Genomic DNA, 13,751 nt, shown 5'->3' on the forward strand with positions numbered 1-13,751 from the left:
CACTAAACAAAACCACAGTGAGTAGATGTAATTGTTAAGTAAACAGAATTGTTTTTGAAGAAACAAAAATCCATGCACCATAAAACTTAAGGTGAGAATTAAGTTGGTATCAGTCTTGAGCCCCTGAATTCTTATTCATGCGACTACTCCAACAAAGAGCATGAAATGCCAAGTCTTTATGACACAATGGCCATTTACTTTAATCTTACCTGGACCGGCAGTTTCCGTTTTGGATGGTCCCTGGCCATTTTTAGGTGTGGCAGTCACTCGGTAGCCAGTGACAGGAGAGCTTGAAGGCAGCCACTGGACACTGATGCTGTTGTCCTGAACATCTGTCACTTGCATCTCAGATGGTTTGCCAATTTCTACAAATAAAGTGAAGAGAAGCTGGTGAAATCCCAACTCTTAGAAATAAGACTTCACTATTCAGATCCTGGTGTTTATTCTTCTATGTGCTTTTTCTTTCTTCTTACTTTTTTTTTTTTTAAGAGTTTGTCAGGTGCTAGTGGCTTATACCTGAAAACCTAGCTACTCAAGAGGTTGAGAGCTAAAGATCGCGGTTCAAAGCCAGGCTAGGCAGCAAAGTCCATGAGCATCTTATCTCCTATTAACCAGAAGTGGAGTTATGACTCAAGTGTTAGAGTGCCAATTTTGAGCATAAAAACTCCAGACAGAGCCAGGCGTGGTGGCTCATGCCTGTAATCCTAGCTACACAGGAGAGTGAGATCTGAGGACCTCGATTCAAGGCCAATCAGGGCACTAAAGACTGTGAGGCTCTTAACCACTAGGAAACCAGAAGTGGCTTTTGACTCAAGGGGTAGGGCAGTAGCCTCCAGCAGAAGAGCTCAGGTCAAGGCCCAGGTTCAGAGGTAGGGTGATAGCCTTGAACTGAAGAGCTTAGGGACAGCGCCCAGGCCTAGAGTTCAAGCCTCATGACCAACAGAAAATAAAGAAAACTCTAGACAGCACCTAGACCTTGAGTTCAAGCCCTAGGACCAGCACATTAGATAGGTAGGTAGATAGATAGATAGATAGCTTTTATAAGATAGGTTAACTTTTATAAGGATGGTTATGTATGCATCTAGACACTGTTACAACTATTTCTAAGATGTTTTGCTTTATTTTGCAAAGTAACTATATCCCAAGTAGGTGTTTGCCCTTTTACCTTATCAGCTCCTTCACTCATTCATACATGAGAAATATGAATCAAACAGATAAAACCTTTGCTTTTGAGGTATTTCTTTGTATATCTGATTCAAAACTGTTCATTGCAGTTGTCGTTATCTGTAAGTTTTTGTCATATTAAAAAGGCAAATCACAGCCAGGTACTATGTGCCCATCATGGCAACTACTTAAGAGACTGGGGCCCAGATAATCATGGTCCCTAAGAATCCATCTCCTTAAAAACAACAACAAAACAACCAGCAAAAGGTAGGGTTGGAGCTATGTCTCAAGTGGTAGAGTACCAGATAGCAAGTACATCTTGTGGCCCTGAGCTTAAACTCTTAGAACTGTCAGAAAGAAAAAGAAAAAGGAAAAATAGAGAAAAATAAAGGAAGGAAGAGAAAGGAGAGAAGAGAGAAAAGGTAAAAGAAATTAAGGCTGATGTATACTTTAGGGCACACAAGCAGCTGGGTCCAATCCTAGCGCTCCCCCCACCACCACCAAATGCATGTTCACTCGCATGTGTACACACACACACACACAAAGTTGTGTTACTTCAGGAACGAGTCTGGAGAGGAGTACCTGTTCGATAGTCAATGGAAACTGGCTTGCTACTGGCCGGGCTGTCCCCACGGCCAACAACAGCGTACAAGGTGATGGTATAATCTACTCCAGGTTTCAGATTGCTGATGGTAGCGGTGGACTTGCTTCCAGGCACAGTGAACTCCTGCACAGGGCTACTTCCGCCTGTATTAAAAACGGACCATGGAGAATGGGAGGGGCTCCGAGGTCTTTGGTATAACTAATGAGCTAACCAATTGAAAGCAGCATGCAAATTACATTTTCCCACTTAGTCCCTTCTACCATGCTGTTCATAAAGTCTGAGCAGGAAGTAGGAAATTGAAGTTAACATCCATGTAATGACAACATGAAATGGTAACATGTGAACCAGCTGTAATTTAATGTTAAAAGGGAGAAGGTGAGCCTTTTTTTGGAACCTAGTATTATAAATACTGTATTCTTTTCAAAATCTTCAATGGAACATGTTTATGTTAAAAATTAGAGACTACATACAAGCACTGATGTCTTAGGCCTGTAATCCTGTCACTCTGGAAGGCTGAGCTCTTAGGGTTAGAGTTCAAAGCCAGCCTGGGTAGGAAAGTCCATAAGACTCTTTATCTCTAATCATCAAAATGCCAACATTGGAGTTGGTTGTGACTTAGGTGGGAAAGCACTACCCCTGAGCAAAAAAAAAAGCTTAAGGACAGTGTCCAAACCTTTGAGTTCAAGTCCTACTAGGACCAGCGGAAAAAAAAAAAAAAAGAAAATCAAAAAGAAAGCAAAATTACATTTCTTTAGTCATCATATATTTGTGACTTCACAATCTTCCTTCTTTAGCTCTGCTCTTCTCCCGCTAGTTGTATTTATCAACCAACTTTTTAATCTTGATTTTATAACCAGTTAAAATGTATATATAGCCCATGTAGTCTAAGAAACGACAATGTCCAGTGAAGGGTGTTCAGCCACACCTCTTCAATTCCATATCCACCAAGGTGTTTTCCAGGGTTATCCACAACGCAGTCTGATGTGGTCAACACAAAGCTGACTCTTGCAGGTAACACACCTGTTTCTCCATAGGTGATCCTGTAGTACCTCACTGTGACTGCCGGGGGCTCCCAGCTGATCAGGAGGCTGGTCGGGGTGGAGGCAATGACTTCTAAGTCCCTTGGCGTATCGGAAACTAGAAAAAGTACAGCAAAGTTTGCTCCTGTTTAAAACAACGCCCAGATTCTCTGTGCTAATTTTCCAGATAATTGTCTTGTATGTATCCTTCACATAAAAATGCAAGTGCTGGGCTGGGAGTTTGGCCTAGTGGTATTGTGCTTGCCTAGCACACATGAAGACCCGGGTTCGATTCCTCGGTACCACATATGTAGCAAAAAGCCAGAAGTAACGCTGTGGCTCAAGTGGTAGAGCCCTAGCCTTGAGAAAATCCAGGGACAGTGCTCAGGCCCTGAGCCCAAGCCCAGGACTGGCCAAAAAAAAAAAAAAAAAAAAAAAATATATATATATATATATATATATGCAAGTGCTACATGAAATAGGTAAAGTATAAAAGTAAGAATCATGTAATACAAGATATTAAGGTAAGTATTTACATTATGATTAGAAAAAAAACCCACAAACGTTGAATATTTCAGTATTTACTGAAGCATTTTTTCTTTCCATCAACAATTTTTTATTTTTAAAATACTAATTATCAAAACAATAGAAATTACCCAGGCACCCACAGCTTATGCTTATAATCCTAACGACTTCGGGAGGCTGAGAATTGAAGATGGAATTTTGAAGCCAAAAGTCTATCTCCCAAGAAAAATGTCCTTACCACACTAAGGTCGTATTTGTAACTTCCAGAGCACTGCTAAGCACCCCATCACTTCTCATTTTTATCTGTAATGATGGTCTGTTTTTGAGAGTCGATCATTCAGACAACATGGAGCTATTTCTTCCCTAGATACCAACTGCCTAGGCAAGTCTTCTGAATGTCTTTGGAGACAAAAAAGTAGTTACCTGTTGGTTGTTGGCCAACTAAGGGTTGGCTTTCATCTCGTCCATAAAGAGCAACAATGCTGACCACATACTCTGTGCCTGGAATGAGATTGCTGAGGGTGATGGAATTCCGATTAGGGGGTACTCGATCTTCTCGGGGTCTCCCGCTAACGTGTTCCGGATGGTGGCGAATCTTATAACCAGTGATGGGAGCTCGGGGAGCAATCCAGTGCACGGTGAAAGAGTTGGACGTGATCTCAGAAAAGTCAATGCCAGTTGGAGAATCAAGACCTGTTTTCCCAGCCAGGGGGAGGATGAAGAATGAAAAAGCAAAACAAAAGAGTAACACTGTCATCTTAGATAGATAATACACCCAGCAATTCAGTGATCAGTCACCGCCTGTGGGTTATAACCACATCAGAATTGCACATGCAGAAACTCACACATGCATTAATGCTTTTTCTCTTGCTAAGTCATCTGTGTGCCATTATAAAGCTGCGTGTTAGTCACCCTTGAAAGCAGATATTTAAAATATTTCAAGAGCTGCTGTTTTTCAAGTGCTTCGGCAGTCAAGGAGTCAGTGGTTTTTATCCTATAAATTTATTACTCAAAGCAAAAAACTGAAGAAGCTTTCTATGCTCAAAAAAGGATATGTATGCCAAGGGAGTGATGATAAAATGAGTAACAATGTTTGACAAGAAATGTATTCACTGTCTTACGTATGTAACTGTAACCCCTGAGTACATCACCCTGACAATAAAATGAAATTAAAAGAAAGTGTGTGTGGAGGGGGGGGTTGATGGGGGAGAGAATGATGCCAGATACTAAACTTTCCAAATCTAAGAATAAACTCCTGGACAAATTAGAGTGAGAATTTTATATATTAAAAATAACAAAAAGCTGGGACTGGTAGTTCATGTCTAGAATCCTAGATACTCTAGAGGCTGAGATCTAAGAATCTTGGTTCAAAGCCAGGAAGGTTCTGGCACTGTGCCTCAAAATGGTAGAGCACTAACATTTCACAAAAGAGCTCAGAGACAACAACCAGGCACTAAGTTCAAGTCCCACCACAAACAAAGAAAATCAAGAATTCAGTGTTTATCTCTTATTTGACTTATTTAATAACCTCTCTGGGACTCTGAGTACCTTTCTGAATTATTCAAACATGACTGAGAAATCCTAACTCCTTTTTAGAATCAACTGGGTCATAAATAAATCAATGAAGTGGTTTTGTTTTATTTTGTTTTGTTTTCCGGTTGGTACTGAGGCTTGAACTCAGGGTCTGTCCCTGAGGTTTTCCACTCAAGGCTGGATTTCTACCACTTGAGTCACAGTCACAGCTGTTTGGCACTTGAGATACAAGTCTCATGAACCTGCCCAGGCTGGATTTCGACCATACACTCAGTCTTGTGAATAGCTACAATCAGAGGCATGAACTCGGGCCTGAGCACTGTCCTTGGGCTTTCTCAAGGCTAGCACTCTACCACTGAGCCACAGCACCTCTTCCGCAGTGGTACTGAGGAATCAAATGCTAGGCAAGGACGCTATCACTAAGTCAAACCCCAGCCCTTGTATATCTGGGCTTAAGCTCCGGGCATGAGCACTGCCCTTGGACTTTCTCAAGGCTACAGCTCTACCACTTGAGCCTCAACACCACTTCCAGCCAAGGAATTGAACCTGGGTCTTCGTGCATGCTAGGCAAGCACTCTACCACTAGGCCAAACTCCTGGCCCCTTGAATATTTTTTTTAAGAAAAAAATTAAAAGCACTACACATAGTCAAGAAGAGACTATTTTAAGGGATTCTATTCAACTTCTTCCTTGTAAGAAAATGTGTTGTCAAAGAGAAAATATATACCAAGTTACTGGCTGCTTAGTAAAAGAAGAAATATACTTAGAAGGCAGTGTTAGATCAGCTATTATGCTGAACTGTGTGATGCTAGCACTCTACTACATGAGCCACAGCTCTAGTTCTGGCTCTTTGGTAGTTACTTAGATGTAAGAATCTCATGGATCCTCCTTCCTCTCTGGCTTCCAATCAAGATCCTCAAATATCAGCCTCCTGAGTAGCTAGTTTTATAGGCATGAACCACTGGTGCTCAGATTTTTTTTTTGGGGGGGGGGGGTGTGTGCCAAGCCTAGGACTTGAACTCAAGACAAAGGCAGCTTCTTTTGCTCAAGGCTAGTGAGCTGCCACCTGAGCCACAGTGCCACTTCTGTTATTTTCTGTTTATGTGGTACTGAGGAATCGAACCCAGGGCTTCATGCATGCTAGGCAAGTAATCTACCACTAGGCCACATTCCCCACCCAGATATTGGTTTGTTTTGGTTGTTGCTGTTTTTAAGAAAAAAACAACAAAGTTTCTGGAGTTATTTCATTTCTATGCAGAAGTAGGAAATAAAAACAAGTGACTGCATTGCTAACTAATTATTGATAATTACTAATTATTGAGTAAGATATCTCTTAATTTTCAAGATCAGTGATGGAAATTAAGAGCAATAATTCATAGACCACTATTGCAAAAGACGGAGATATATTTTAGAAATGATACTTCATGCCAGGCATGGTGGCATTATCCTAGCTACTCAGGAGGCTGAGATTTGAGGATCAAGGTTCAAAGCCAGCCCTGGGTACTAAAGAACTTGAGATTCTTTTTTTTTTGGCCAGTCCTGGGCTTGAGCTCAGGGCCTGAGTGCTGTTCTTGGACTTTCTCAAGGCTAGAGCTCTATCACTTGAGCCTCAGCACCACTTCTGGCTTTTTTGTATATACGTGGTTCCAAGGAATCGTACCCGGGTCTTTGTGCATGCTAGGCAAGCACTTTAACCACGAGGCCAAACTCCCGGCCCAGAACTTGAGATTCTTATCTCCAATTAACCTTAAGAAAAACAGGAAGTAGGGCTGAGGCTCCAGGAATAGGGTGGTAGCCTTGAGCTGAAGAGCTCAGGCCCAGAGTTCAAGCACCATGATCCACAAAAAAAAAAAAAAAAAGAGAGAGAGAGAAATAATATTTCATTTTGTTACTTAAAATTGGCAAGTAAAAGCTGTGTGATAATTGTGTATCCACATGACTCACGTGTTTTCTCTCTTCCTCTGAGAGGGACGCTCTCATGTTGTTCATAGACACTGGAGACACTGACTAAATATTCAGTTCCAGGTAGGAGATCTGAAAAGACAAGTGAGACTTAATTTAAACTTGTTCTTGCAAGCATGAGGACAACAAAGCACCCCAAAACTATGAACTGATGAGATATCTGAATATTTAGATATCTCATTTAGTCTAATTACACCTAATTACTACCTGGTAAAGGTCTATAACTATGTGATACATAAGGGGTCCTATGTCCTAAAATCTCTTGTATCCCTGGCTTCAATTGCAGTTCTATGAGTGTGACTCAACCAGATTTACAGTCATAGGGAGAAGTGACTATTATTTTTTTTTACCATTTGATGGTGTATCTGTTGGGAACCAATGTTGATATTTATTCTGACACTATGTACTATCATTTCTGCCTTACAACAACCCAATGAGTTGGCTTACTACTCATTACAGGAGCTTTACTGATAAATAATATGGCATATATTCAAAGAGTACATGCATATTCTTCACATGAATAACTTAGAACCATCAATGTATTCAAGATAATGAACAATCAGTATGTTCAATACAACCTTTACCTCTAAACATTTGGTTTACCATAGTTATCTCCATTGCTTAGGTGAAAATTGAGGCACACTGAAGTTATTTTCTTGCCCCAAATCATATAGGAACTGACTCAAGCCTACATTGATGGTCTCAACAATTAACCTACTCACTAAAACCCTTGCTCCCTTACCATTCAACTTTTCTTTTTTTCCTTTTTTTTTTTGCCAGTGCTGGGCCTTGAACTCAGGGCATGAGCACTGTCCTTGGACTTTCTCAAGGCTAGAGCTCTACCACTTGAGCCACAGCACCATTTTTGGCTTTTTCTTTCTATTTGTGGTACTGAGGAATCGAACCTGGGTCTTCATGCATACTAGGTAAGCACTCTACCACTAGGCCCAATTCCTGGCCTACCCTTCAACTTGTCTAAAGATGTTCCTGCCATGTTAGGACAAGCTCCAGAATAAGAGGGAGAGGGATGATTCAGATGCTTCTTTAAAATGGGATAGCAATGCCTTTGTAAGGGGAAGATGGCTATTTTGATATAATAGCACTAAGACCCAAGTTCTTTGAACACATGATTGACACATGACAGCTCTTGGCTAGGCTAGAGCCAAGACTGGGTGCAGAGGATTATACATTGGATAATATGATTACTACTGATTCCATAATGTTCTACAATAGAAATAACCTCCATGAACTCAAACATGCAGATATAAAGGTACTCTTGCACTCAGCCACAAAACAGGAAGGCAAGACCATGTTCAGGCTCAGCTGTCTTGGTGTATCAGTTTTTAAAATATACTTGAGAAAGGTTGTTTTCAAGCTACTGTTTGGGAATCTATTTAAAGGTAAGGTATTTTTCCCTATGTGGACTCCTTTGTTGTACTTATTCATTTTACCATAATGTGAAGTAGTCACTAGAAATATTTATATGAAACCCAACATCATGTTGCAACCTCCTCTCATTTTAATAAAAAGAAGTGCTTCCTTCCAAAATGATAGGAAGGAGAAAAAGACAATTTGCAAAAATAGCTGTTTATTTAGCATCAGTCATTTTTCACACAGCCTTCTGAGAAATCCTGCAAACAGGATAGAAATTTCCATAGAAATTAACCTTCCGACTTCACAGTACCCTGCACTATCCCAATTTCTAAATTTTCAAATGCTAAAACAGATTACCTGCTGACACTAAGAAAAGCCAAGAAAATAGATATAACATATATGTGCAACTCTCAGTTGTCTTCTCTGGAACATAGATTAAGTGATGCATATATCAAGAGGCTCGATACTCATTTGGAAGTAGAATATGAGGTTGTCCAAGATGATTTTTTTTTTGCAAGTCTTGATCTCAAGAAGATAATAAAACATCAGATTCTTTAGAATGTACAGAGTTGCCTATTAAGATTGGAGATTAGGTCCCAGCTCCGTGGCAACTCATCCTCTTAAATGCTTCCACCTGACATCTCCAACATTCATTAGGCTGGAGGTTAGGACTTAGTGAATAGAGTTGACTGCTTACTTGTTAAGACCACTGCATTGTCTGAAGGAGAAATGGACAGCTCTGCCACATCTTCCTCATTCTTCACGGGTGAGTAGCGCACCAACAGGTTAGTCAGTTCAATGGATGGAGGTGGAGCCCACGTGACACGCATCGTGTCTGAGCCAATATTGGTGAACCGAAGGTCAGTGGGAGGAGGGACCGCTGAGTTCAAAATAAGAAGATTATATGAGTGCAACTTTAGAACCAACATGCACAAAAATAGCTGGAAAGGTAAGATCAATACTTCATGCACGAAGGAAACAGTCACGATCATGCAAATTCATCTCATCTAAATCTAATTCATAGTGTTACGACACATAGTACTGTTAGGCCCCTTTCACCTTTCTGCCATCATCATCAAAGTGTTTGAAGGAGTCATTTCAAATTGGTTGATTCGAAGTTCACAATTAATACCACTGGCTGAAGAGGCTTAAGTTGCCACACAGCAAAAAGGAAAACAGCAGTACTCTCCAAAGAAATACATGCACACAGACAAAAACAAAAACAAAAAAAGAGGAAGGTTCTAAATTTTCCCCAGGATGTGAGATGTCTACAACTACCAGTATAGCTACAATTTCATTCAGTAAATTCTACTTACAAGTGGGAAGGATTCATGCATATTGGTTCTCAATGTTTCTTACCATGCAAGGTAGAGAACCTCTACAATGTTGCATGCTGGTTCCCAGACTGTGGTTAAACAGGAGCTCCTTTGTCTTGTGAGAACAACAAAATCTAGACTAGTCCAACATTTATTTTTCTTTCCTACCTAGGGCGACCTCCTTGCAGTCTACGCTACATCTTGATGTGTTCTTAATCACAAGGAATATGGTATAAAGCTTATGAGGATAGAAAAAGGGGCATGATAGTATATTCTGGAAGTTTATCTCTTAGTATTAACTAGGCTTATCATACAATGTGGTATTCATGCTTTTAAAAATAAATAATCCTCTAGGTCTGCAAATTTAATTAACTTATTATGCTACTTTGAATTTAATAGATGGGGTGTCTAAACTTCTGTAGCTTTTTGTATACTTGGGGTCAAGTACATGGAAGACAACCTGCACAAGTCTTGGATCATCCAAGTAGATTAGTGCATGGTACTTGATTTCTGATCTCTCAACCCATCCCACCTTAATCTATATGGTCCAACACTGGCTTCTCCCTGGAAATTTCCAGATTTAACCACAGTGACTGTTGACAGCATGCAACACCATCCATGTCTTAAACAGAAGTTTTCAAAATTCACCCGTTTGCTGTGTCAGTGTAGTAGGGGCACTCTCTCCGCCATTAATGAGAGTGATAACGCTGATGTCATAGTCAATGCCCGGCTCCAGCCCTGTCACTGTGTAGTATCCTACTGAGGAGTCCACAAAATCTTCAAAAATAGGGATACCTTCTCCTGCCGCAACTACTGTGATGCGGTACCCAATAATAGTGGAAGCGTTTAGCGGGGTCCACCTCAGGCCGATGCTTGAATCGGTTATGTCAACAAAGCTTAGGTCAGTGAGTTGGGGTACCTCTATTAAGTTACAAAGCAAAGAAAGGGGCAAAAAGAAAATAGAAGCAAAAAGAAAGAGAAAAGAGGAAAAAAATAAAGCAGTGTTTATCAGGTCATCAGTAGTAAAATTGAAGGAATGGTAAAGCAATGATGGTAATATGCAATTTGTTCCAAATTATCTGAAAAGAATTTCTAAAAGTCATGAATAATTTGGTTCCCTGGGAGAATAAGATAAATTACAATATTCATTTTGAAGTGTTCTAAGTTCTGGGAAATTATAGGCCTGTTTAGGATATTAAAAACATTCCAAGAACCTAGGCATGTAATATCTAAAGTATATATATATATATGTATATATATATATAGATATCCCAAACTGTTTTAATAGGAAAATAAAAGCTTGCATGAGGAAAATTTAAAAAGAAAAATGGTTCAAGAATTCTTTTCCTACCATACAAAACTCGAAATATCATGGCCATAATGCTAATGCATTAGGAATGCCTAGTGTGAAATGTGCCATTCAAAAGCACACACAGGCCAGGGCAAGACAGCCCTGAATGCAAGGTTTTAGCTAATATTTTAGCTCATAATGTTTAATTTACATTGGTAAACACAAACCAAGTGATGTAAATGGATAAACACAACGTGCCCAGTGCCCTTAGGCTGGACAAACAAGAAATTTGTCCTTACATGGGGCTTTTCAATATTGCCTCTCAATTCTTAAGAAAGAATGCTCAGGACTTTACATCTTCCTTGCTTTCTGTCTTCAGTTTTTCCCTCCGATATATATAAAAAAAAAAGAAAACAAATTTGAGGCTGCAAGAGAAAGAAGTGGATGCTGCCAACCAAGTGCTATTTCAATGCCTATAGTTCGGAGACAAAGTATTTTGCATATCGTTATTGAAATTGACACAGAGTGTAAAAGTCAGGCACAAATGTACCATTGGGATGCATTTACCACATTACTTTCAGCCTGTCAGCACTGAGTACAGACACATGACATTGTTTAGTATATTTCCACGAGAGCAAACAGTACAGAGTTAATGCCGTGGCTGCCACTCCGTCACGTACCCATGGCAACAAAGAGCATCCCAGTGAAGCAGACAGCAAAGCAGTGTTAACAGCAAGCCTTTGTCCAAACAGTTGCTTTGACGTTGTGGTTTCAGAGGGTACAGTTGGGAGGTTGGAATTACATCCCAAATATCTTTGACCTACTCAACTGCCTGGGGATTAAGATGCTAATCCCTACTCTTATCGAAACTGCCACTCTGAGGATAACAGCTTATTTTTCTATTACCTGGGATGATGGTATCAGAGATAGGAACACTTTCCTTGTCATCTTTGACAGTATAAACACTGACATTGTATTCCAAGCCAGGATTCAGGTTTTCAAAAGTGCAGGAACTCTGATCAGCATGAACTACTTCTTCCAAAGAAGTTCCCTGCTGACCATCTGTTGGAGTTGTGGTGATTCTATAGCCAGTAATATCTGTAGGAAGCAGAAGGGAAAAGTTACTAAGTAGAGCATAGATGACCAAGATAGACTAAACTAGACTCAAGATGGGGGACCAAAGGGATATGGGGGAAAAGACAGCATTTATAAAGAATGTTTTGTCACTCAATTGTCACAAAGAATCCTTTGAGGCTAAGATCTTGAGTGTCAAGAAAATCTTGAGAACAACTTATTTAGCCAAATAAGCTAGTTATAGAAAGATAAATACTGTATGTTGTCACTTATTCACAGGAGTGGCACAGTTGATCTCACAGAAGACAGCACTGATCCCTACAGACTGAAAAGGAGAAAGACAGAAATGCATAAAGGAAAGTTGGATAATGTTCCCCCCAAAACAAGTAAGTGGGAGGAATGAAGTCCAATGGTATACATTATGGTACGGTAACTAGTCTACCATGTATACAATGCATTTCTAAATGTTTCCAACATGCAAACACGATAGACGGTTTAGAAGATGGAAATGGTATTTGGCCTTCCCTATTTTATACCCATTTGATGATCTTACATATATACAGATGCACATAAATACATACAAATAGATGTCAACTACAACTACAACAGTAGCAATACATTAAGAATGTTAGTGCTATTTTCCGAAAAGAAAACAAAGGACAAGCCAGGAGCCAGGGGCTTAACCCTACCTTCTCAGGAGGCTAAGATCTGAGGATCACAGTTCAAAGCCAGCCACAGCAGGAAAAGTCCTTGAGACTTTGATCTCCAATTAACTACCAAAAAGCTGGAAGTACAGCTGTGTCTCAAGGAGTAAGCAGAGCACTAGCTTTGAGCAAAAAGTTCAGGGACAGTGCCCAGGCCCTGAGTTCAAGCCCTACGACCAGCGCAAAGAAGCGAAAGAATCTTAAAAAAAAGGAGGGAAAGAAGTGAATACCAAAAACATCTGTCTATAAATTCTACCCTTCTTCTGCTGGAAAAAAATAAAGATTCCATGGAGACTGAAGAAATTTTTAGTTCCACAGCAGCGAACATATACTGTGAACATTTACTACAGAAGAAAACTAGAATTACACAATTAGAAAAAAAAAGTAGTTTTGGGATAAATGCTATAGCTGAAGACCAAAGGCAGTAAGGAATTATTTCAACAAAATAACAGATAAAGTTAGAAATAGCTAAACAACATGTCTCTCCAATTAGGTATAGCAACTAAGGATGTAATCCACACAACTTGAAACTATTGTTTGCTTTAATTCAGAATATTCTCAAAAACAAATATTGAAAAGTCTCTGCAGTAGTTTCTGCAATATGCTCAAAATTAAATAATATAATTATATTAAGTAACATCTCTTATTTTATGTTTATGTTGTTTTCATTTAACTAGATTTTATGTTTTGTGATATAATGTTTTATGCTATGGTTGTTTATTCTGGCATGTCATGCTACTTGAATATTGCTGTTCATATCTTTTATTTTTTATGATTTTATTCATTTTTAATATGTGTAAATATGACAAGTTCATTTTTAAACTTTTAAATCCTAAAACTTCTTCACTAATGTTCTCAGTCTTAAGTATTCATGGAAAACCACAAAACAATAAAAAATAAAGTGCCAGCCCAGTGCTGGTGGCTCATGCTTACATTCCTAACTTCTCAGGAGGCTAAGATCTGAGGATCAGGGTTCCAAGCCAGCTCAGGCAGGAAAGTCTGCTATGACTCTTATCTCTAATTAACCACCAGAAAACTGGAAATGGGGAGGTGGCTCAAAGTGGTAGAGTGTTAGCCTTGAACTGCAGAGCTTGGGGAATGTTCAGGCCCTGATATCAAGCCCCAGAAGCAAGAAGGAAGGAAGGAAGGAAGGGAGGGAGGGAGGCAGGGAGGAAGGAAGGAAGGA

General features: G+C 39.7%; 1 protein-coding gene across 7 annotated transcripts in view; it reads right to left on the reverse strand.

Moving 5' to 3' along the window:
• Fn1 (fibronectin 1) overlaps positions 1-13,751 on the reverse strand; it is a 68,226-nt gene that overhangs the window by 18,493 nt on the left and 35,982 nt on the right. For 4 of the 7 annotated variants that reach the window (XM_090354767.1, XM_090354768.1, XM_090354765.1 and 1 more), the window contains exons 24-30: positions 11,694-11,885; positions 8,878-9,060; positions 6,789-6,878; positions 3,736-4,005; positions 2,789-2,905; positions 1,747-1,911; positions 210-365 (exon numbers count right to left, since the gene is read on the reverse strand). In XM_090354767.1, coding sequence (XP_090210893.1) covers positions 210-365; positions 1,747-1,911; positions 2,789-2,905; positions 3,736-4,005; positions 6,789-6,878; positions 8,878-9,060; positions 11,694-11,885 — 1,173 coding nt within the window. Of the gene's footprint in view, positions 1-209; positions 366-1,746; positions 1,912-2,788; positions 2,906-3,735; positions 4,006-6,788; positions 6,879-8,877; positions 9,061-10,144; positions 10,418-11,693; positions 11,886-13,751 lie in introns of all 7 variants that reach the window. The other 3 variants (XM_090354766.1, XM_090354762.1, XM_090354761.1) reach the window with 1 other exon arrangement.

The sequence above is a fragment of the Megascapheus bottae genome, chromosome 21 (assembly GCF_031878675.1).
Source record: "Megascapheus bottae isolate mThoBot1 chromosome 21, mThoBot2.hap1, whole genome shotgun sequence".
Classification (NCBI taxonomy): domain Eukaryota; kingdom Metazoa; phylum Chordata; class Mammalia; order Rodentia; family Geomyidae; genus Megascapheus; species Megascapheus bottae.